General features: G+C 42.6%; 1 protein-coding gene across 1 annotated transcript in view; it reads left to right on the forward strand.

Moving 5' to 3' along the window:
• Window positions 1-1,377: 1,377 nt before the first annotated feature.
• The window catches only part of LOC124113940 (sodium- and chloride-dependent glycine transporter 1-like), a 38,943-nt gene continuing 14,649 nt past the window's right edge, over window positions 1,378-25,671 (forward strand). The window contains exons 1-8 of the mRNA XM_046474442.2: window positions 1,378-1,475; window positions 14,290-14,508; window positions 19,611-19,926; window positions 21,510-21,653; window positions 22,611-22,770; window positions 23,960-24,092; window positions 24,745-24,879; window positions 25,545-25,648. Coding sequence (XP_046330398.2) covers window positions 1,461-1,475; window positions 14,290-14,508; window positions 19,611-19,926; window positions 21,510-21,653; window positions 22,611-22,770; window positions 23,960-24,092; window positions 24,745-24,879; window positions 25,545-25,648 — 1,226 coding nt within the window. The 5' untranslated portion in view covers window positions 1,378-1,460. The remainder of the gene's footprint in view (window positions 1,476-14,289; window positions 14,509-19,610; window positions 19,927-21,509; window positions 21,654-22,610; window positions 22,771-23,959; window positions 24,093-24,744; window positions 24,880-25,544; window positions 25,649-25,671) is intronic.

Raw genomic sequence — 25,671 nt, forward strand, 5'->3', positions numbered from 1 at the left:
TCTATGATTCAGTGATGAGGAAAGGGCGCAAGTATTACATACGTCAGATCCAAGAACCAAACAATAGACAGTGATCATTACAGTAAGCTGGCACTCCTAGACAGCTGTTGAAAACGTCTTGCACGGCCATGCATGTCAGCGGCGCGTCAGACACCATGCCGGCAATTGTTGAATACCTCATCTACAACGACACGTGTCAGCGCCGTGCGACACATCAAAGCAACGCGTGGATGAGAATGTCTGGCAATTAAGTACTGCTAAGTAGGTAGGTAGGTAGGTAGGTAGGTAGGTAGGTAGGTAGATAGGTAGGTAGGTAGGTAGGTAGGTAGGTAGGTAGGTAGGTAGGTAGGTAGGTAGGTAAGTAAGTGGTCTTCGCGGGGTCAAGACGTCAGATAAACCATTGATATTTTTAATGACACACGTCAAGATTACAAAGCTTTAGAAGACTTGACCCTAGAAATATCCATTTAACACGAACTCACATACTTTTAAAATTAATCCTTCTTGATAATTGCAATGTTTCTTAAGTTTGGGTGAAACCAACTCATGAAATAGTTCAGAAATGTCTACAGTTTTGCTTCAAATACTGTTATACTGCTTCAAATACTGTTAATTGCCATATCATAAAACACTTAGTAATTATTTATACTCTTAAGAAAGAAAACAAAACAATGAAAGCAACAATTTCGAAAGACTACTTGTGAAACTGGCAGCACCTATATACAAAGGTCAACATCGCAAGAACCCTGACCTAAGTAATGGTTTAACGACTGTCAACAACACTATAATTATTTCTAAAAGTGACAAATAGTCCTACGTGGGTTGTTTGTTTTTCCTAAGCTAAAATATTACACAGATATCATCGATGAAAGTTATTAGACTTAAGTTTTAACACCTGAGCAGATTGTTCAACACATTTAGCCAAACCCTTGAAGATCCGGGGTACAATAGGTCTTCAGCAACCCATGCTTGCCGTAAAAGGCGACTGTGCTTGTCGTAAGAGGCGACCAACGGGATTGGGTGGTCAGGCTCGCTGACTTGGTTGATGCATGTCATCGTATCCCAATTGCGTGGATCGATGCTCATGATGTAAATCACTGGAATGTCTGGTCCAGACTCGATTATTAACAGACCGCCGTCATATAGCTGGTATATTGCTGAGTCCGGCGTTAAACAACAAACAAACAAAACATTTAGCCAATAAATAGGTAAACAAAACAGGATAGACAACAACAAAAATTATCTGTAAATACTTACTCAAAGACCATCTTCATAATACAACAAAGTATATATCTATAACGACCCCCACCAAAATAACCGCAGGCGGTTTACTTCACGAGAGAAAAACAACCCGCCAGCGCTGACACTGAAGTCACGTGACTACACGGAGTTCACGGATCAGCTGAGAAACTTAACCTGTCTGTTAGATTGACGGACTGCTATGTACATCTCCATGCGTCATGGGCAAAGGAAAGGTAAGGCAATGTACATATGCAATCACATTTCAGCCCGCATCACAGATTTGGTTTCAGGAGAAGTAAATATCGCTTTGATTCTGTTATGTAAATACGACCTGTTATAGTCGGTGAACACCTGGCAGGTATGAACTTTGTTAATTACAACTCCATGTGGCTATAGAAATGTACAACGTCGCGGGAAAGATACAGTATCGTATTGACCTGGCCGAGTAACCGTTATTGTTGTTAATATCATATTTCGTTACACAACAATGGTCTATTTCAAACGCGGGCACGCATGTTTGTATATATCATGTTACAAGACACTGAATACAGCGTGGATAGATTTGTTTTACAGTCAGTGGTTATTGTTTTATAAGACAAAGCGATCGATAAACTTTATTGATTTTATATTGATTCACATCCCATGATGTACAGACTTATGTTGGGAATAGGTCAGCACTACCCTGAATAAAGTGACTCGTCTGTCGAGGAATGTCGCCGAGGGTCAGCCATGCGTGAATCGTTCAAATAAGCGTACTCGGAGGTTCACACTGGGCTGCGTTCGCGCGACGCTGTAGAGAAGTTTTGTCGTGTATTTTGTACATCTAAAACACGTTGATTTCACTGTTAAATGTACGAGTTGGAGCATTATCTCGTAATTATGGCGTGACATTTTCAATTATCTATGTCGCGTTTAAACAGCACCAATTGACTAAAATTAAATTATCAATAACAATATTGCGCCGGCTCTGACTATTCTGTAAATTTTAATTCAATAGAAAATATAACCTATAGGTATTTTAATTGAAACGATCCTGCTATAACTAACTCAAAACATAACGACTGATCTAATCGCGTCTGTCGCCTTATATCATTTTATATATGTATTCTGTTGTTTTATTCAGAGAGGAAATTGATACGATATTCTGATTTTTTTTATATTCAGCTCCAGAGCGGAGTTGTGTGTGGCTGCCATTAAAAACATGGCTGCACGAAGCCATATCAATTATTTTAAGACTGGTTATAATTCCTGGCTAGAAACGTTTCGCCCAAACGCAGCAGGCTGCCACAGCCACTGCTCTGAAAGCAGAGAACTCCTTCACAAATCTCACCTGTAAACGAAAGACACATTAATGAGCTGGACACCATTGACCCAGGTCACTGACCACACGGGACCACCGCTATAAATACTAACAGTGACACTTGATCGGACCTGTCACATAACAGATTTAGCCTACCCCTTGGGGCAAGACCTATTCAATTACAGACAACTAAACAAATTATGTCATGATATGTATTTACTTACGAAGACAATGTGTGTCACTATACTTTAACGTATTTAGCAAACCTGACATTATTCGTTGTCCTGGTGTCATCCAGACACGTGACCAAGGACACTGTTGTTTGTGTGTTTGTTTGTTGTTTAACGCCGCACTCAGCAATATTCCAACTGCCCACACTGCAAACAACCAGAAACCCCAGAACACGCACTCATCCACTGCACACACTACCTAACACATCGAACCGCATTACAAACCACCCTCAATCTAAACAAGGCTCTAACTCTAGAAGCAATACTAAACCCACAAAATAAACAAGAAAACTTCAAGGCCTTAGGCGTATTCTTAATAAAAACGGAACTAATAAAACGCATCTAAAAACACAATAACCTACCAAATCAAAATCACATAAACAAACAAACATCCACCATACCCAGCTCCCTTAGTTCTCCTCCCCAATCCCATCGGCATCTATTCCAAATCTCAAAATTCCCAAATTCTATATAAGCAACACCTAAAACCCCCCTCTTGGGTTGCACAGACAACTTTCGCCCCTTTCGGAAACACATTAAATGGCCTGGCCGGGCCCGTGTGCGAAATACGCATCAGTCGGAAAGCGCACGTTAAATCTCCAAAGTAAGTAAGTAAGTAAGTAATATTCCAGCTGTATTACGGCGGTCTGTAAATAATCGAGTCTGGACCAGACAATCCAGTGATTGACATCACGAGCATCGATCTACGCAGTTGGGATATGATGACATGCTTCAACCAAGTCAGCGACCCTGACCACCCGATCCCGTTAGTCGCCTCTTACAACAAGCATAGTCGCCTTTACGGCAAGCATGGGTTGCTGAAGACCCCTATTATGTTCCAAAGTGATAAACTACCATCATCACTTGGGGATTCCTCTAGATGAAGCTGACATACCGTGATGTAACGGAACTATGTCCATGGCGGCGTTAAGCACAACTCACTCACACTGCGAGTGTGCAAGAGAAACGATGCGTCATGCCAGCTCCCCGCCTCCTGCTGACGTCTCCCATCACTCGTCATGTTCCTTGTCACTATACTTCCTGGTTATCTTGCCACGACTCGTGCCACGGTCCGTGACGAACTGTTCTGTCCTGTCTGTATTAGTCAGGTTAAATAATCACGTAAAAACGGTGTAATCATGTAATACATAAGCAAGACACACCTGAAGACTGTGAAGATCCGGGGTTAACTAGGTCTTCAGTAACCCATACTTGCCGTAAGAGGCGACTATTATATGCTTGTCGTAAGAGGCGACTAACGGGATCGGGTGGTCATTCTCGCTGACTTGGTTCATGCATGTCATCGTATCCCAATTGCATGGATCGATGCGCATGATGTCAATCACTAGATTGCCTGGTCCAGACTCGATTATTTACAGACCGAAATATACGCACTGATACGCAAACAGTCTGAATATTCCGACCGTACCAACCATCAGTCTATTGTACAAACAAAATTCGACAAGTGAATTTTTATGTTGAGTATGTTTTGGTTATACGTAAGAAAAGAAATTTAATTTTAGAGTAAATTTTTCGTATCTTAGCCTTAAACATTTTAAAAATGTAACTACAGTTTGTCACATCCCTTTTGTTGTGTCAACAAGTAAAGAATGTTATATTTATTAAGTATCATAATCAATAAAATCAAGGTGAGGTGAGGTGAAATGGGGTTTAACGTCGCGTCCAAGATTATTGCACTTATATAGCGACGTGTGTGTGTGTGTGTGTGTGTGTGTGTGGCTGCTTGTACTAGTCCGGACTGATGCCGATTTATAGTGCTAGCCCACTGAGATACTATGCCGCAGTTTAACATGAATACCCCACTCAGACACAGTATACTGACTCCGAGCCGACCAGTCCTTGTTTAAGCCCCTTAATGCCGAGCGCCAGACAGGGTAACAACAAGTACCATCTTTTAACGTCTTTTGGTATGACGCGGCCCGGGATCGAACCCCGGACCTTCCGCTCTCCGGTCGGATGCTCTACCACTAGACCACGGAGGCGGTCCAATAAAATCAAGCAGTATCAAAGCGGACGGTAGAACTGGCACAGGTGGTAATAAGTTTTGCACATATACAACTTTAAAAATGAATTTGGTTCAGAAGTAAGTAAAATGATGTACGCTCTGTCTCATAAGGGCATTGACACTTTGCGGATGTGGTGATGCTCCCTTAAGGGTTGAAACTGGAAGAAATCACCGTTACCTGAGAGAAAATGTTTTTATTGTAAAGACTTTACCGAGTAAGAATATCACATTTTAATACTCTGTCCTCATACTCTGATGGGGCGGTCGGGTAGCCTAGTGGTTAAAGCGTTCGCTCGTCACGCCGAAGACCCGGGTTCGATTCCCGACATGGGTACAATGTGTGAAGCCCATTTCTGGTGTTCCCCGCCGTGATATTGCTGGAATATTGCTAAAAGCGGCGTAAAACCATACTCACTCACTCACTCATACTCTGATGAAAGAAACTGTCTCTATAACAAAAACATTCAGAATGCTTTCATGTCTTTTAATGATGTCGAGAAAGGTTTTTTATGTTTTGTCACGCCATAAAATAATTCACCTGACTGTAACATAAGGAAGAAAATATATGGATGTCAACTTCTTTATTATGAGGAACACAACGTTTTGGAGTATATGCTTACTCCTTCATAATAAAGAAGTTGACGTCCATATATTCTCTTCCTTATGTGAATCACTTCTAAATACTGTCAGTCTTTCATAAGTAAGATAATTTTACTTTCATTGTATTTTAATTACCGTATTCGACGTAATAAGCGCTCCGTTCAAATCTTCGCCCACGGCGATATTTTCTAATAATTTATTATATTGGCTGGTGAACAATCCCAATTAGCACCCCTTCCGATTGATCAATGTACACATGACTTATTTATTCGTGTATAATACGTATGTTATATGCATTCTTAATTATAAGAAATTAAATTCTGGAAAAAATATATCTGTCGTATAAAAACATTTCAGGCTGTCAGCATAAACCACGAAATTTACGATCTTTCAACTCTGTTGTTTTTCAACAAAATAATATTCTAATAAGAGACCCCTATTTCTAACTTTGAGAGCGCCCTGCGCGCTTATTATGTCGAATACGGTATAATAGTCCCTCGTAGTTCCGTATGGAATCGTTCAGTATAGTTTGTCTGTCTGTCTGTCTGTCTGTTCATGCGGTACGATCACTTTGATGCTTAAAGTTGACTTACTATCAACTTATCTCCGACGTGTTTCGACCCGTGAAGATTCCGGGGTAGAATAGGTCTTAAGCAACCCATGCTTGCCGTAAAGGGCGACTATGCTTGTCGTAAAAGGCGACTAACAGGATCGGGTGGTCAGGCTCGCTGACTTGGTTGATGCATGTCATCGATCCCAATTGCGTGGATCGATGCGCATGATATCAATCACTGGATTGTCTGGTCCAGACTCGATTATTTACAGACCGCCGTCATATAGCTGGAATATTGCTGAGTGCGGCGTTAAACAGCAAACCAACCAACCAACTGACGTGTTTCAAGTGTAATATTTATTTTCAAAGGATACATCTCAAAAGAAGTTTTAAAGAAGTTTCTTTGATATTACTAAACTAGTATATATAAAATAACGGCTTGAACATCGTTTCCGTCTTGTCCGCCGTGGTGGGAGAAATAAATCTTCGTGTGAAATATATGTACTGCCATGTCTCAACACGTAAAACAAACACAGCTAACCGAAGTACACAAACGCGTAGGACACATTACGTGTAGTCAATTGCAGAGAGCCCCTTTCTGTTTACACAAAGCCTGTTAAACCAACCACTTCCTTTTTAATAGCATGGTGTAGCACAGCTGTAAAACTGAGATCTTTTCTCATAAACATGTTGTTAATTATAATCACCTGTGTTAGCGGGTTCGTGTTTAACATAATCATATTATCGGTTGCAAAGCGGGTCACGGGTGGCCCAGTCGTCTAAGGCGCCGCGATTCATGTGCAGAGTTGCGTCCCTTGAGCACGCCAGAAACGGTTCCGATTCGCTCCGATTATGTTTCTAGGTTTATCAGCACCATACCCGTGCTCGTGGGTTTCACCGAAGTGGTAAACGTCTGAGACCTGCATCACTTCGGGCTTTCATCCCACATTAAGCTGACACGCCGTGATATAACTGGAATAATGTTCAACGCGACGTTAAACCCAACTCACTACATTTAAAAGGTTCATCCTCATGAGCCAATATGACGTCGTCGCAAATTAACTTCATCACATCTTGACTGACAACCCAAGTAGGTGTGAGGTATTGTTGACTTAAAGAGTTAATTTCACCAAGTTTAAGTATTCCAACTTGGATGTCAATATATTTCAAATATGTTTCCTTTGACTTATTTTGTAAGTCATGTACTGTGGTTCAATTCCATTTTAAAATGGTTATGTAATTGTATCATTTGTTGTTTGCATTTCGAACTTTGGACGCCACGTACCTATAGTACAATGTATATACAGTGTTGTGTAAGAGACTCGTGTTACATACACTTGTGTCGCTACAGTTATGGTGAGGTGAAATGGGGTTTAACGTCGCGTCCAAGATTATTGCACATATATAGCGACGTGTATGTGTTTGTGGGGCTGCTTGTACTAGTCCGGACTGATGCCGATTTATAGTGCTAGCTCACTGAGATACCATGCCGCAGTTTAACATGAATACCCCACTCAGACACAGTATACTGACTCCAAGCCGACCAGTCCTCGTTTTAGCCCCTTAATGTCGAGCGCCAGACAGGGTAACAACAAGTACCATCTGTTAACGTCTTTTGGTATGACGCGGCCGGGGATCGAACCCCGGACCTTCCGCTCTCCGGCCGGACGCTCTACCACTAGACCAAGGAGGCGGTCCTGTATAGTTATGCATGGTACAAACACATGGACGTATTTCTTAAAATAAGAACTTTTTAACAAAGACTGAAATGTATATGTGAACGTATTTTGATGGTGCATAACTAGTTCTGAACTGAGAGTAGAAAGTATAAACACGCAGGGTATGATACCCATCTTCATCTCTCTTAATGTTACACACACCCGTGAAGATCCGGGGTACAATAGGTCTTCAGCAACCCATGCTTGTCTCCCCCCGTGAAGATCCGGGGTAGAATAGGTCTTCAGCAACCCATGCTTGTCTCCCCCCGTGAAGATCCGGGGTACAATAGGTCTTTAGCAACCCATGCTTGTCTCCCCCCGTGAAGATCCGGGGTACAATAGGTCTTCAGCAACCCATGCTGGCGTAAAAGGGGCGGTCGGGTAGCCTAGTGGTTAAAGCGTTCGCTCGTCACGCAGAAGACCCGGCTTCGATTCTCGACATGGGTACAATGTGTGAAGCCTATTTCTGTTGTCCCCCGGAGTGATATTGCTGGAATATTCCTAAAAGCGGCGTAAACTCATACTCACTCACTCACTGCTGGCGTAAAAGGCGACTATGCTTGTCGTAAGAGGTGACTAACGGGATCGGGTGGTCAGGCTTGCTGACTTGGTTGATGCATGTCATCGTATCCCAATTGCGTGGATCGATGCTCATGATGTTAATCGCTGGATTGTCTGGTCCAGACTCGATTATTTACAGACCGCTGTCATATAGCTGGAATATTGCTGAGTGCGGCGTTAAACAACAACAAAAACAGTGTTCATATTCTCGTAATCCTTGGCCTATCAGTATATCGCCCGACTTTAATTTACATCTCACATGAGGAACATCTAAGTTTTCATAGAGTATGTCTACATATTTTTAACATTGTTATCAAACAAATATTGTTCACCATAAAGATATGTTTTGATAGCCAACAGTTTTCAAGTAGATTTTCTTTAACCTTTGTTTGAAAGAGTTAAAAAAAATAATTAAAATTTACATCTTGTTAATTCCATTATAGTCGTATTACATTTAAATAACATCAGTCTTACAGCTGTAACCCAATTTCGTTTTCCATTTAAATCCCGCATAACACATTATACACAACTCTGGATATCTCATGGGGCAAATATTCAATAGTCGTGCCCGATATTTCATAACATTAACATAAGAGTAGCTGTACATGAGGATAAGCCATTAAAACTACAATTATATAAATGTACATTTTTATCTCAAATCTTTATACGTATTTGATTTAAACATATGGACTAGGTACAAGTGACACACTTACGAGGCCTTCTCCTATATACATTTCGTTATATTATGGTATGTGAATTCTGTGGTGCAGAATAAATGTACAGTGCATAGAAATTTCAAGTAATGAGAAAATATAACAACACACACATATTCATATATATACAGTATTACACACAAACACATATACCTACATACACTCACACATACATATACATATATACATATGATGAAGTTATATTTTGGTATACAATGGTACATGATATATTTATAAAATAACACAGTAGTTAATAAACTACATGTAATAGACATTTAAACTACATGTAATAGACATTTTAAATTTATGTGAAGGGCGGGAAATCTAGAATGTAACTAAGCTGTGATAATTACAGGGAATGCTATTGTTTTACATCAAAATCAGAGTGTTGAAACAACCATGTATTATATGTGCAAGTAACATATAATACGTATAAACCCCATACCTCTGCCCTATGTCATAATATTTGGGTATATTTTCATATCAAATACCTTTAAGAATGCTTTATAGCCTAGTTCTCCAAGGACGTATGTACTGTTTAAATATTTCTAATAATATATGTTTTGCTTGAGTCTAAGCTTGTGATACATAGGTACTATAAGACAGTTTACTTGTGAAAAATATACCTAAAAAATGTAACACGATGTTCTCTCTAAAATATCCACTTTATAATACCATGTTTTATTTCTAGATAATAATTATAGTATTGGCTAGGTGATGTATTGCACAAGAAAGGTACTCTTTGACTCAAATCCGAGGTTAGACATGCGTTTACGTCATGGGTCTGTGTTGATATACATGTACTAGTATATTGATCCGTTCAGATCCGGGTTAGAATTGATCTTCAGCAACCCGTACTTGTCGTAAGAGGCGACTAACGGGATCGGGTGATCAGGTTCGCTGACTTAGATGATGCATGTCATCGTATCCCCTTTGGGTGGAGCGATGTCATGATGTCATTCACTGGATTGTCTGGTCCAGACTCGATTATTCACAGACCGCCGTCATAAAGCTGCAAGATCACTGAGTGCGGCGTCAAAAAACAAACAAACAAACAAACAATAAAAATACATGTATTTTCATTTGACTGACAGGTAGACACGTATAACCCATAATTGTGTGTTGACTGGTAACACTTATATATATATTCGAATGGCGAAACAGGTTTCTCTTAATTATATATTTCATCAATGCTTTTGTTTATTTCGTCAATGCTTTTGTAAATACTCTTATACTCCTCGAGAGATTTCGTGTAATATTTCTCACACATACTCCACAAAGGCATGTGCATTGAATGCACTCGGCACATAAAACATTCTGTGTTTGAACGTCACGATACAGTCTTTACAAACCGCTACAACCAGCGACCGCCCTTCCTTCAGGAAAGTTAAATGGCTTGTCGGGTTTCACGAAATGTACTTGCCCAAGTCTGTCTATCTAGATGATTGTCACATTATTCCCACGCTACATCAATACAGGCAATGAATGTCCGGGGCTTAAATATATATTTCATACATGAGTTGATCAACAGTATTGATACCATGTAAATAATCGAGTCTGGACCAGACAAAGCAGTTAATGATAATTTCGGTCTACGCCCTCAAGGTACGACAGCCATGTCAGCCATTGTAACCAAGCAATCCCCATTGTGGTCGTCTCCAGCGACGAGCACCGGCACCGGGCGCGGATGACCTTTGTTTGTTTGTTTTTTTGTTTGTTGTTTAACGCTGCACTCAGCAATATACCAGCTATATAACGGCGGTCTGTCAATAATCGAGTCTGTACCAGACAATCCTGTGATTGACATCATGTGCATCGATCCGCGCAATTGGGATACGATGACATGCATCAACCAAGTCAGCGAACCTGACCACCCGATCCCCTTTGTCGCCTCTTACGACAAGCATAGTCACCTTTTACGGCAAGCATGGGTTGCTGAAGACCTATTCTACCCCGGATATTCACGGGTACGCGGGGACCTACCCTGGTTGGCATTCGGTGAATGTATGAAGCATTGATTAATTATTAAATGTTCTAAATGTAGCAGGGCGTGGAAAACTACATGTCCAGCCTCGAGGCTGCTGGTAAAAACACGAGGCAGGCTTGGCTAGTGGTGGAATATTTTTACTGAATCAATTGATGCGAGGGAAGCTTCAAACAGGAGTCATCCCTTCATAGAGTTCATGCAGATGCGGGGGCGGTCGGGTGGCCTAGTGGTTAAAACGGTCGCTCGTCTCGCCGAAGACCCGGGTTCGATTCCCCACATGGGTACAATGGGTGATGCCCATTTCTGGTGTCCCCAGCCATGATATTGCTGTAATATTGCTTAAAGCGGCGTAAAACCATACTCACTCACTCATGCAGATGCATGTGGAGGGAAGATTAAAGAGGGCCAAATAGCTAATCAGAGGACAGGTAGCGTCTGACCTACATGTGTGAAAGGAAGATGCTAAACAGTTGATTAGAGGCGGTGGATGTATGTAAAATAGATGGGGGATGAAGCTGGTACGACCACAGTGGCTGCACAGGGTATCACAGCATAGTTGTTAGTTGGCTGATATTCGACCACAGACAAGGACAACATTGATGGACACAACATTAAATGATGGTGGTGGATATAAATGGACATGTGTAGATGTAGACTATGCAGCGATGAGAGGGTGGCACTTCTGTGGTCAACTCCGAGTTAGTACCAACACCCGGCCTAAAAAAACTATACAAAAGAAATTGTCAATAAAATCATGAACAGAACTTATCCATAAACGTATTTATGTAGTTCTGCGCCATGACTGACATTTATATATTTAGGTATTTTTTTACTAAAAGCCTAGGCAAGTCTAGATCAAACTAACCAAGTCTAGTTTGCTTGATTCCACAGCAGACGAGGAAAGGTTCTTTGGAAGAAAAAAAATATTTTAAAGAAATGTTTTCATTGACTTAGTGTTAGTCTAGTATTTATCCGCTATTGCCTCGTTCAGTCCCACAACCAAACACAAGAATATATGACTCTCTGATGGGTGTGTATAGTTATGTTTGAAGCTCTCTTAGAGACTCTAATGGAGGCTAGGCGTGAGGCAATCTATCCAGTCTAAACAAGTCGGCTAGTGTAAACACTGAATACTGAAGGTGAGATTACTCAATACAGTCGGTATCGGGCGACACACAAACACGTGTTCTCTACCCGGAAGTCGTCTGCTCGGCGCATGTTACAGCAGACATATGCATGCCCCTGCTTATACGTAGTAGCGTGGAGGTGAATGGCGATTGTCCCCGAGCGAATTAGATCGCGATTTACAACTGACGTGCGAGGGGAAGTATGTCTAACGTGCATTTGCAGCGTGTGTACAGACATATCTTATTTGAGACATAGTTTACAAGTTTGCATTGTGTTTTAACCATTACGGTGTTCCAAGGTCATTTATTGGCCAAATGTTAAATATATTACCCACTTAGTCGAGTTAATGTTTACTTTAAATATAATGGACACTTCAATAAACATTATTCTCTCTCATATCCCTTAATGTACATCGTATATGAAACCATATTAAAAAAATTTAAACCGGTTCGACATATACAAATACATTTAAACTATGTATATTATATTTTCTGATGGTGGCTCTGATTCGTCGGAGGGGCGGTCGGGTAGCCTAGTGGTTAAAGCGTTCGCTCGAGACGCCGAAGACCCGGGTTCGATTCCCGACATGGGTACAATGTGTGAAGCCCATTTCTGGTGTCCCCCGCCGTGATATTGCTGGAATATTGCTAAAAGCTGCGTAAAACCATACTCACTCACTCACTCTGATTCGTCGGATCCGTAAACCCAAACATGAAAAGTGTCGCCCAATGGTCAAAGATGTTTTAATTATAAAGACTTACAATTTCGATATATCAGTAAAAATGTGTATCTCGAATTCAACATTAACGTGTTTTCAATATGAAGTCATGACTGGGTAGTCGGAACGTGTTCGATTAAAAGACGTATTCGGAATATCCGAGTTAGTTTAGTCATAAATGTAACCATGAATCGAGTAATTACCTGTACGGAAGTGTCATGTATTGTGTCGTCATCAGGGTGAAATGTGCGATCTTACATTGTTTTGTATTCCATGATGAACCATGTACATACGTGGGAGGTAAACAGATCAGCTCATTGCCAACGATCGACCGTACTCAAGAACTTTATGTTCACTGGGGAACAAGTATTTAACTTGTCTGGGCTAGTGTCACCTTGACCCGACAGAAGTCCGTCACTACCGACAAGTGAAATAGGTCACGTTTTTTCCCACACTAGTAGCAAGTACCCTTTGTCGCGGGATCTTCCTACTGTAATACACCCGGCATCGTAACACCCTGAAATATGATAGTTTGTTTTGTACGAAAGAATGTTATGTGTGATCCTTGACAGACCCGTGAAGATCCGGGTTAGAATAGGTCTTCAGCAACCCTTGCTTGCCGTAAGAGGCGACCATGCTTGTCGTAGGAGGCGACTAACGGGATCGGGTGGTCAGGCTCGCTGACTTGGTTGATGGTTGATGGTTGATCGTTCACTCTACAAGCAAGAGGTCGGAATTCGATTCTCCCCATACACTCAATCCTAATTTTAGAAGCTGATGCACGTCTATTATATCTCGCCTGTCGCATTTCACAACTCACATCCTGTATGTATTGCAACATAATATTCAGGTTAGTAAGTAAACTACCGGACAAAAGAATGTTCACACCAATGGTGGCTTAAATGAAACAAACAAGATATAGTTGCTCGATGATAATGCATTGATACGGGTATCATAGTTATGTTTTGGGCCTTAATTGCAGCGTTTCGGGGACTGTTTTCAGCCGACAACGTTTTGATAATGTTTGTAATTTTGGGGTCAAATCAAATTGTCAAGTGTATACTTTCTTTTGTCCGGTAGTTTATATCTTCATATCGGTACAAATATTGTGAATAATATTTATATGGATTGTATGGGTAATAGAAATTAGCAGACTACGGACATGACGAACCGATCCGTCAATCACCTCGAGTTCGCTGCAACCGTGTCATCACTGATTTTCATTGGTCCATTCTTATAATTTTCGCAGCAACTTTTACGCCAAATTTTAATCTGTTTCGTCTGATAATCTAGACTGGTTATTCCCATGCATTGACAATGTATATTCCTGTTAAGCATACTGCAAAAGTTGGGCCTTAATTGCTTGATAACGGTGTTAGAATCTACACCGAAACGTCGCCCAATTGTAATAAAGAAGTTGCTCATCCATAACAATTTTGTCTTAATGTATATTCCTATTAAGCATACTACTGCAACAGTTACCTAAATCTTACGACTTCTCTGTTTTGTGTAGGATAAAAAGGAAAAGAAGGACAAAAAGACCAAGAACAATAAGAAAAATAAGTCGAAAAATGATTTGGACGAAACTGGATTCGATGACATCCCGTTGGGAAACCGGAAGTTGAACACGGAGTCCCTGGATACTGGAATCTACCTGGAGGATGGGTCCTCGGCGTCCCGCGTTACCGGGGCAACGTCCGATTACTCCCTCGCGTCACGTGACAAGTCTCAGGTAATTATACAGATTCGGATATTTTATTTCTCTTTTAACTACCACAGGTGGTAGACGAGTAATAAAATAATTAATAAAATATTATGTGAACATCGGCGTGTGACGTTGATGGGGTACAGCCGCGTAGACTTGTTTGTTTGTTTGTTTGTTTGTTGTTTAACGCCACAATGAGCAATATATTCCAGCTGTATGACGGCCATCTGTAAATAATCGAATGAAACCGACAATCCAGTGATTGACATCATGAGCGTCAATCTGCATCATCTAAGTCTGTCGGCCTGATCACCCGATCCCGTTAGTCGTGTCTTACGGCAAGCATAGTCGCAAGACAAGCATGGGTTGGTGAAGACCAGTTCTAATCCGGATTTTCACGAGTGTGTAGACTTGTGCGGAATATGTACTAGTATTTGGGTATACAGAAAAGCCGTTGTTGATGAGAGGGTGGCACTTATGTGGTCAACTCTCACGCATCTCTAACGTGCATTTGTTGCGTGTGTACCGACAAATCTTATTTGAGACATATTTTACAAGTTTGCATTGTGTTTTAACCATTACGGTGTTTCAAGGCCATTTATTGGCCAAATGTTATATATATTACCCATTTAGACGAGTTAATGTTAACTTTAAATATAATGGGAAACTTCAATAAACATTATTCTCTCTTAAATTTCATTTTTATCTCCCGTAATGCACATCGTATATGAAACCATATTAAAAATTTAAACCGGTTCGACATATACAAATACATTTAAACTTTGTATATTATATTTTCTGATGGTGGCTCTGATTCGTCGGAGGGGCGGTCGGGTAGCCTAGTGGTTAAAGCGTTCGCTCGTCACGCCGAAGACCCGGGTTCGATTCCCGACATGGGTACAATGTGTGAAGCCCATTTCTGGTGCCCTCCGCCGTGATATTGCTGGAATATTGCTAAAAGCTGCGTAAAACCATACTCACTCACTCACTCACTCTGATTCGTCGGATCCGTAAACCCAAACATGAAAAGTGTCGCCCAATTGTCAAAGATGTTTTAATCATAAAGACTTACAATTTCGATATATCAGTAAAAATGTGTATCTGGAATTCGACATTAACGTGTTTTCAATATGAAGTCATGACTGGGTAGTCGGAACGTGTTCGATTAAAAGACGTATTCGGAATATCCGAGTTAGTTTAGTCATAAATGTAACCATCAATCGAGTAGTTACCTGTACGGAAGTGTCATGTATTGTGTCGTCATCGTGGTTTTCACGAGTGTGTAGACTTGTGCGGAATATGTACTAGTATTTGGGTATACAGAAAAGCCGTTATTTGAGCGTAATGGTAAACTGTCGTAATGTGTTATGTATTTCATTTCAGCAACATTTCCTTATGTCATGCTGTGTGATACAGTACCATTCAACTGATATCAGGGCATCGGGTAGCCTAGTGGTTAAAGCGTTCGCTCGTCACACTAAATACCCGGGTTCGAATCCCGACATAGGTATAATGTGTGAAGCCCATTTCTGGTGTCCCCCGCCGTTATATTGCTGGAATAGTTCTAAAGCGGCGTAAAACCATATTCACTCACTCACTCAACTGATATGAGTGATTGAGTAGGGTCTTACGCCGCTTTAAACAATATTTATAGCGCGGTATGCAGTTTATAACCTTGGGAAAACCCCATAACCACAGGCAGGGTACTGGCAGACCAAGAATCTTTATCAGGGAAAATCGGAACTTACAATAGCAGGATTCTGACACGCCCAAGGGACGCAATTCTGCACAGCGAAAGCACACACACACACACACACACACACACACTCTCTCTCTCTCTCTCTCTCTCTCACACACACACACACACACACACACACACAAATAAATCAACACACACACAAGACACACACAGACACGAACACAAACACAAACAAACACCCACAGACATACACAAATACACACACAGACACACAGACACACACACAAAAACACAATCACACACAAACACACAAAAGGTACGACACTTGATCCACGTCATCGCAGTGGAAGCTGGCCTCCCATTCCCCCCACAGTCACGTGACACTGAAAGATCGTACGCGTGTCGCGTCGATTGTCGAACTTCGATACGTTAACATACTAACGTATTCTAACGACATTGTGGTGATTGGTTGGCCACACCTGCAGCTGCAGTTCTGGGAAATGTTAGGACGTGAGGTTTGTCTTTGGTACACTGAGCAGATGTTGATGCTCTCACCGAAAACCTCAGGTTGGTATGTATTTTATAGGGCTTCGAACGCTGTCGTTGTAAAACTTAACAGTATCCCAAGTAATTCACATAGACTTGGTACGAAACAACGCGACTGAGTGGTCTGTCATTCTCGGTCGTCAAACCCTTGACAGGACTGGTGTATCTTTCTGTGCATTGAAGTTACCATCATCCATTGTGAGTATATGGCCGTTATTCATCAACTGATCGGCTTGTATGCAGTTGTGATTGACAAGATTCAGGAAAAACATGGCAAATATGCAGACCTCGCTTTCGAAATGTCACTCTTGCATCCCAAGTACCAAGTCGTCCGACTCCCGATTGTTCTCGGTGCCTTAGGTTTGGTACCTCCCAATCTGTTGACTGACATTGGGAGAGTACCCGGGTTTGCTACCAGGAATACAGCCCTTCTGACAATCTGGGTAATGCAGAAGGCTGCAGTGTTGGGGAGTCTTCACATTCTCTGAAAAGTTCTGGGTGGGTTTGACTAGGCAGCGCCTCCTGGGAGAAGTCCCATTCGCTGTCTGGGCTGCGTGTAGAGGGGGCAAGGGTCCTGAGCTGATGATGAGCCTAACCAGCCTGACTGTGCCAGGATCACCCAACCCTCTTTGCTGCATGTTTTATCTTAATCTGTACATAATCATAATAGTAATGGGTATATGTATATTATTGTTGATGCGCTACATTACATTATCCATGGATCAGTATGCACTCGACTTTCATTTGTGTTACTAGGCCATACCACTTCCCTCACTGTAACTTGACAGAACCTGGCCAGTCTCGACTTCCACAGCACCGATGACCAGATATATAAATAATAATATAAATTTTCACTCATACAGCATAACACAGTTTCTAAGCACACAGTGCATCATGAACAGTGAACATTCGCGGCTCCCTTGGGAATATACAATTAAAACAAGTACCTTTACAGCAGGCATGACCGCATCAGGGCTAAAAGAAGGCGATGTTGTCTGTTAGCGCAAGGGTCTTAACAGCGTCATGGCTGCGCGTCTCTCAGGATGCATAAATCAGGAGGAGACAACCAGTGGTCCAGTGGGCGGATGGAGTTACATACTCCATCACGTCTTCCTGTATCATACCCGTATCCTGTGATGATACTGTGACTATAATACACCATATCAACAGGATCCTGTTTCAGTGTCGAGTGACAGTGGGGGGAATGGGAGGCCGCACTGCCAGCTTCCACCGCGATGACGTGGATCAAGTGTCATACCTTGACTTTTGTGTGTTTGTGTGTGATTGTGGGTTTTTGTGTGCGTGTGTGTGCGTGCGTGCGTGCGTGCGCGCGCGCGCGCGCGTGTGTGTGTGTGTGTGTTCGTGTGTGTGTGTGTGTGTGTGTGTGTGTGTGTGTGTGTGTGTGTGTGTGTGTGTGTGTGTGTGTGTGTGTGTGTGTGTGTGTGTGTGTGTGTGTGTTCGTGTCTGTGTGTGTCTTGTGTGTTTTGTGTGTGTCGCTGCGCAGAGTTGCGTCCCCTGGGCGTGTCAGAATCCTGCTATTGTAAGTTCCGATTTTCCCTGATAAAGGTTCTTGGTTTGCCAGTACCCTGCCTGTGGTCATGGGGTTTCCCCAAGGTTATAAACTGCATACCGCGCTATAAATATTGTTCAAAGCGGCGTAAAACCCTACCCAATCACACATGTCAGTTGAGCGAGTGAGTGAATATGGTTTTACGCCGCTTTTAGCAATATTCCAGCAATATCACGGCGGGGGACACCAGAAATGGGCTCACATTGTACCCATATCGGGAATCGAACCCGGGTCTTCGGCGTGACGAGCGAATGCGTTAACCACTAGGCTACCCGACCGCCCCTATAATAATATGACTGACTAACTGAGTATGGTTTTACGCCGCTTTTAGCAATATTCCAGCAATATAACGGCGGAGGATACCAGAAATGGGCTCACATTGTACCCATATCGGGAATCGAACCCGGGTCTTCGGCGTGACGAGCGAATGCGTTAACCACTAGGCTACCCGACCGCCCCTATAATAATATGACTGACCAACTGAGTATGGTTTTACGCCGCTTTTAGCAATATTCCAGCAATATCACGGCGGGGGACACCAGAAATGGGCTTCACACATTGTACCCATGTCGGGAATCGAACCCGGGTCTTCGGCGTGACGAGCGAACGCTTTAACCACTAGGCTACCCGACCGCCCCTATAATAATATGACTGACTGACTGAGTATGGTTTTACGCCGCTTTTAGCAATATTCCAGCAATATCACGGCGGGGGACACCAGAAATGGGCTTCACACATTGTACCCATGTCGGGAATCGAACCCGGGTTTTTGGCGTGACGAGCGAACGCTTTAACCACTAGGCTACCCGACCGCCCCTATAATAATGTGATATATGTGGTGCGCCTTATCCAATCCTAAAGCGTTACATTATTACCCCGGCCGCGTCATACCAAAAGACGTTAAAAGATGGTACTTGTTGTTACCCTGTCTGGCGCTCGGCATTAAGGGGCTAAAACAAGGACTGGTCGGCTCGGAGTCAGTATACTGTGTCTGAGTGGGGTATTCATGTTAAACTGCGGCATGGTATCCCAGTCAGCTAGCACTATAAATCGGCATCAGTTCGGACTAGTACAAGCGGCCACACAAACACACACACATGCACGTCGCTATATAAGTGCAATAATCTTGGACGCGACGTTAAACCCCATTTCACCTCACCTCACCTCAAATTCTATCTCCCTGGGAAGTACACAACCCATCCCAATAAGACGCTGGAACTTTAACATCCTACCGGGTACCCATTTACTGCTGAGGGAACAGAAGCATGTTTCGAACAAGCAATCCTCCTCAATGTTTCCGACTCCGTGTTTCAGAGTTCCCACAACGGGAACAGCGTCTACGGCGCCAACAGCCGCACCCAGATATTCGGCGAGGATGAAAACGAGGAGCGGGGCAACTGGACGGGGAGGTTCGACTTCATCCTGTCCATGCTGGGGTATGCGGTGGGGCTGGGGAATGTATGGCGCTTCCCCTATCTCTGCTACAGGAACGGGGGCGGGGCGTTCCTTCTCCCCTTCCTCTTGATGATGGCCATTGTGGGGGTACCGCTGTTCTTCCTCGAGGCCTCCCTGGGGCAGTTCTGTAGCAGCGGACCGATGACCTGCTGGATGTTCGCCCCGTTGTTTAAAGGTAACATTGTTGACATCGATGGTCGGAATATTGGAATAGCTTGTCATCATGTAAAGGGACATTCACACTGTGCAACTAGTTGTATACAATTTGTTGCATGCAACAAGTCGGGCCAACTTTTGAGGCATGCAACTTGTTGGATGTGAGTTTTACGGAGTAGGACATGCTTTATTTTCATGCGACAAGTTGTATACAACTAGTTGTACCGTGTGAAAGTCCATCAACACACTCTCGTCACACTGCTGTTTCCACTGCGAGATAACATTAAACATCGAAACCTCGAAGTCCTTGAGTCTATCGGATGTATATATAGAGGTATTTGAGAGTGTCTTGGGGTGGTAAATGTCCCTTATGGGGAAAGATTTGTGTTTGGCGAGCCTGTGCAAACTGAATTCGTAGTCTCTATACCTAACAAAGGATATTTACCGGATATTTACCATCCCAAGACACACAAACGTGATAACCTCTTTATGATAGAATGCCATTCTTAATTCTCTAAAACCTTACCAACACATGGCCAGTTTCCTAGACATGGCGCATTAATATATTACACCACAAGGGTAGTGATTAGTCAGTCGGACTGTCACAACAGGCATTATATATAGTTCCAACTGCAGCCATTCGGTATCTGAGACTATTATTTTAATAAAGATAATAGAAAAAATAGTATGATGTGTCAATTCTGACTCGATCGCTGATAGACAAGGGCGACGCCATGTTTGTTTGTAAACACTGAAAGTAGTACCTATCTGACCTTTCATATTTGCATATTTATCCGTACTTGACCCAATGGATACCGTTTTTATCCGTTAGCTTTATCCTGCGAACCCACCACTTATGTGACTATTCAAGTTATGCCTAGTTCGAGTATTGATGTTAGACTACAGTGTCGATAAGGAGTCTATCGGTCTAAAGGTGCGTCACCTGACAAGACAGGTCAAGTTAATGGAGGCGTGGCCAGTGTGGTTTAATTGAAGCGAAAAATGCATCAACCCTTTTAATCTGTTAACTAAAGAATGGCATTTTAAGGTACGTCATTACGGGAACCCTTTGACTCTGACTTTGACTTGTTGACCTCTTTAATTACTTCTTTGAGGTTGTTTGCTTATACAGTAAACTACGGTTATAACGAACACGCTTATAACGAACTGACGGATATAACGAACTTACTTTTTGGCCCCGACTACTTGCTGTAGTCATGCTGTATATGTACTTATAACGAACTACGGTTAAAACGAACTAAAATTAGTAGTCCCTTTGATTTCGTTATAACCGTAGTTTACTGTATTTCATCATGCAGGGATCGATCATTCAATATTTCTCCTTTTTATTATATTTATATTTTCATTTCCGTTCCGATGTTCTGATAATGCTTTCACTGCCGTATGCATAATGTGTAGAGAAGTATATTTATGACGCAGTAGAGTTTGTGAACAAAGCCGTGTACAGCTATGTGTATATAATATATATATATATATATATGGATATAAATGTGTACATACAGATATAAACAGATATATATCGACATGAGCAAAATCTATACAAAATATGAACTGTTTAACACATGTGATGCGGTGTTTCAGGAGTGGGTATAGCTATGGTCGTCGTGTCCGCTCTGACCAGTATCTACTACAACATGATCCTAGCCTGGTCCCAGTTCTATCTGTTCGCCTCCTTCACCAGTGAGCTGCCGTGGAAGACGTGTGACAACGCCTGGAACACCCATGGTAATGACAGACACCCGACTCACTCACTCACTCACTCACTCACTCACTCACTCACTCACTCACTCACTCACCCCAACCCACTCACCCACCCACTCACTCACTCACTCACTCACTCACTCACTCACTCACTCACTCAAACACCCACCCACCCACCCACTCACTCACTCACTCACTCACTCACTCACTGCAGACACTGCCGGCGCACAGGTTTCCCAGTTGTCTAAGGCGCCGCAATTCCCTGTGTGGAGTTGCGTCCCTTGGGCTCGCCAGAAACCTATTATTGTGGGTTCGAATCCCGGTTCGCCTCGATTATGTTTCTAGGTTTGTCAGCACCATACCCGTGCTCGTGGGTTTCACCGAAGTGGTAAACGTCTGAGACCTGTACACTTCGGGCTTTCCTCCCACATTAAGCTGGCACGCCGTAATACAACTGGAATACTTTTAAAAGCGGCGTTAAACCCAACTCACTCACTCACTCACTACAAACACTGCCATGGTTCATCGCCTTTTTGGGTCGGGTAGCCTAGTGGTTGAAGCGTTCGCTCGTCACGCCGAAGACCCGGGTTCGATTCCCGACATGGGTACATTGTGTGAAGCCTATTTCTGGTGTCCCTCGCCGTGATATTGCTGGATTATTGCTAAAAGCGGCGTAAAACCATACTCACTCACTCATCGCCTTTGGAATGTTGTTTAGAAAAAAACAATGCATCCTGAAATCCAAGATGGCTGCCATTTGTCAACATGGCTACCTTTTCGACAAGATGGCAACTATTTTTCCAAGACGATCGCCAATTTTAAATAAATGTCTATTTTTACCCGTGAAGGGTTGGAATAGATCTTCATCAACCCATGCATGCCATAAAAGGCGACTATGCTTGTCGTAATTGGCGGCTAACGGAATCGGATGGTCAAGCTCGCTGATGCATGTCATGAATGCAAACTTTGATCTCATCCCAGACTGCAGTTTGAAGTTGCCGAAGGTGACCTGCGCTGACGGGGACGTGTACAACAACGGCACCTGCTACGAGAAGGGTGAATTCGTGGGGTTATGGAACGTAACTCTATTTCAAGACAGCACTGGCCGGAAGAGGGCGCTCCCATCAGAAGAGTACTGGACGTAAGTGTTGAGATGTTTCCGACAGAAATATGCAAACATACATAAATATTAATTATAGCGATTTTCCTTGTAAAAAATATTGTTATTCTATTCATTTTCGATTTGAAAAATGTATTTGTGCACTTAAACAAAAACATATTGTTTCTTATGAATGCTTAGTGTGGACTCAAAATTATTTGAAAATAAAAAGGAAATAATTTATTTACAAGTAGCCGGTATTAATGTACAGTTAGGAGATGGTTAGTCGACGTGTAACGGGACTGATCGTGTCCTAGGCCGCCATGTGAAGGAATTGTGACCACATGGCAATCAATAAGGTTGTGTTCACTGAAGCATGTCCTCTGTGTCAACAAAACAGGACGTGGATAAAGGGTCCCGAAAAAAATCTAAAATCGCTATTGTAGATTGTTATATAGTGTTTTACAGTACACAACTTCAGTTGTGTTTGAATGGTTCGTGTGTGGACATGTCCCTTTCTACGTGTAGAGTATGAGTAAATTTAAAATTCATTGAACTTTTTTTTTGCTCTTTGTTATGTATGTATTACAAACACAACACAGGGAACAAAGGAAACAAGTTTGTTTGGAGTTTTTTGTTTATCACCGCACTCAGCAATATTCGAGCTATATGACGGCGGTCTGTAAATAATCGAGTCTGGTCCAGACAATCCAGTGATTGACATTATGAGCATCGATCCATGCAATTTGGATACGATGGCATGCATCAACCCAGTCAGCGAGCCTGACCACCCGATCCCATTTGTCGCCTCTTACGACAAACATTGTCGCCTTTTACGGCAAGCATGGGTTGCTGAAGACCTTATTCTACCCCGGATCTTCAGGGTCTAGGCAACAACTGCCTCTACGTAACCTACGCGTTATCTCATTCATTCATGAGTGAGTGAGTATGGTTTTACGCGCTTCTAGCAATATTCAAGCAATATCACGGCGGTGGACACCAGAAATGGCCGTCACACTTTGTTCCTATGTGGGGAATCGAACCCGGGTCTTCGGCTTGACGAGCGAACGCTTTAACCACTAGGCCAATAAACGTAACCCCAACATGACACAATATCATTAACAGGCCCTACGGATTCACCTCTATTGAAGTGATTGTAATCATGTTATCATGCTTCTCCATTAGAATACATTTACCCTTGAAATGTTTGCGATTCTTGCGTATGTTCAAGGAACCACGCCCTTAAGATGTCAGACAGTATTGACGATTTTGGATTACCCGACTGGAGGCTTGTTCTGAACCTGATGCTAGCCTGGGTCATCTGCTTCTTCTGCCTCATCAAGGGCATCAAGACAACTGGCAAGGTACGTCGCCGCATCTGGGTGAAGAGATGTAGGGACTCTTTCCCTTTGTTCCTGTAGGAGATCGCCGTACGTTGTTCTGTGTTTCTGTTTCCTGTGGGGGCACGGGTGGCCCAGTCGTCTAAAGCGCAGCGATTCACTGTGCAGAGTTGCGTCCCTTGGGCACGCCAGAAACCTATGATTGTAGGTTCGAATCCCGGTTCGCCTCGATTATGTTTCTAGGTTTGTCAGCACCATACCCGTGCTCGTGGGTTTCACCGAAGTGGTAAACGTCTGAGACCTCAATCACTTCGGGCTTTCCTCCCACATTAGTCTGACACGACGTGATATGACTGGAATACTGTTAAAAGCGGCGTTGAACCCAACTCACTCACTCACCTCTGTGTCGTGTAGTTAAAGATTTCTCAAATTGTCATTATTTTCCAATTCCCTATGCTTAACGAGAGAACCTTTGTCTTGAAAAATAAGGACCTTGAGACATTGTTATTTTGACTAGTACCACATGTTCCCGTGTGGTTTAAGGTGAACAATTGACTTGCCTTTGCATGTGTTTGTGACGGGCCATTCCGCGAACACCTGGTGTCATCACTACTTGATGTGATCTTTGGAGATTATATTTATATAATTATTCAGCTGCTGACTAACTCTCTTCTAGGTTGTCTACTTCACCGCCATCTTCCCATACGTCGTCTTGCTTATACTGTTTTTCCGCGGAGTAACATTGCCGAACGCTTCCGAAGGAATCTACTACTTCATAGTGCCGGACTTTGCCAGACTTGGTGACGCCAGGGTAGGCCCTGTGTATTTGTGACGGTGTGGTGGGGCACATGCTGTATACACGTGTGTGTGTGTGCATGTATGCATGACAGTCTGAATGTGTGACTTTGTAACGGTGTAAATGTGCGATGCTGTGCACTTGTGTAAATGTGTGATGCTGTGCACTTGTGTAAATGTGTGATGCTGTGCACTTGTGTAAATGTGTGATGCTGTGCACTTGTGTAAATGTGTGATGCTGTTTGCGATGCTGTGCACTTGTGTAAATGTGTGACTCTGTGCACTTGTGTAAATGTGTGATGCTGTGCACTTGTGTAAATGTGTGATGCTGTGCACTTTTGTAAATGTTTTATGGTGAAATAAACCATGCTTCGTTCATCATTGTTCTTTGCGATTTATCGCGTAGCTACCTCAGATAATTCATAAATTATACTGGCCATGAACATCTGTTCTGCATTATCAAAGTGATGACACCTCAAACAGGAACACCTATTTACCGTAAATCATGAAAAAAAATGTTTGTGGCCTTTTCTCGCATTAATTAAGTGTCGCGTTAATTTCATGATTTACATTACAGCGTGGGTCAAATGCAATTGACTATCCCTTCTACAGCTACTACTTTTAACTACTGAACACACGCCAACGCTTGCTGTATCTGTTCCCACATTGTGTTGTTTCCAGGTATGGAAGGACGCCGCCAACCAGATATTCTTCTCCATGTCCATAGCAGGCGGAGGCCTGGTCACGTTGTCCAGTTACAACAGGTTCCACAATAACATCATCAGGTGGGTTCTCGGTTCTCGCGCCC

This window comes from Haliotis rufescens, unplaced genomic scaffold, assembly GCF_023055435.1.
Source record: "Haliotis rufescens isolate VD_foot unplaced genomic scaffold, xgHalRufe1.0.p SCAF_16, whole genome shotgun sequence".
Taxonomy (NCBI): domain Eukaryota; kingdom Metazoa; phylum Mollusca; class Gastropoda; order Lepetellida; family Haliotidae; genus Haliotis; species Haliotis rufescens.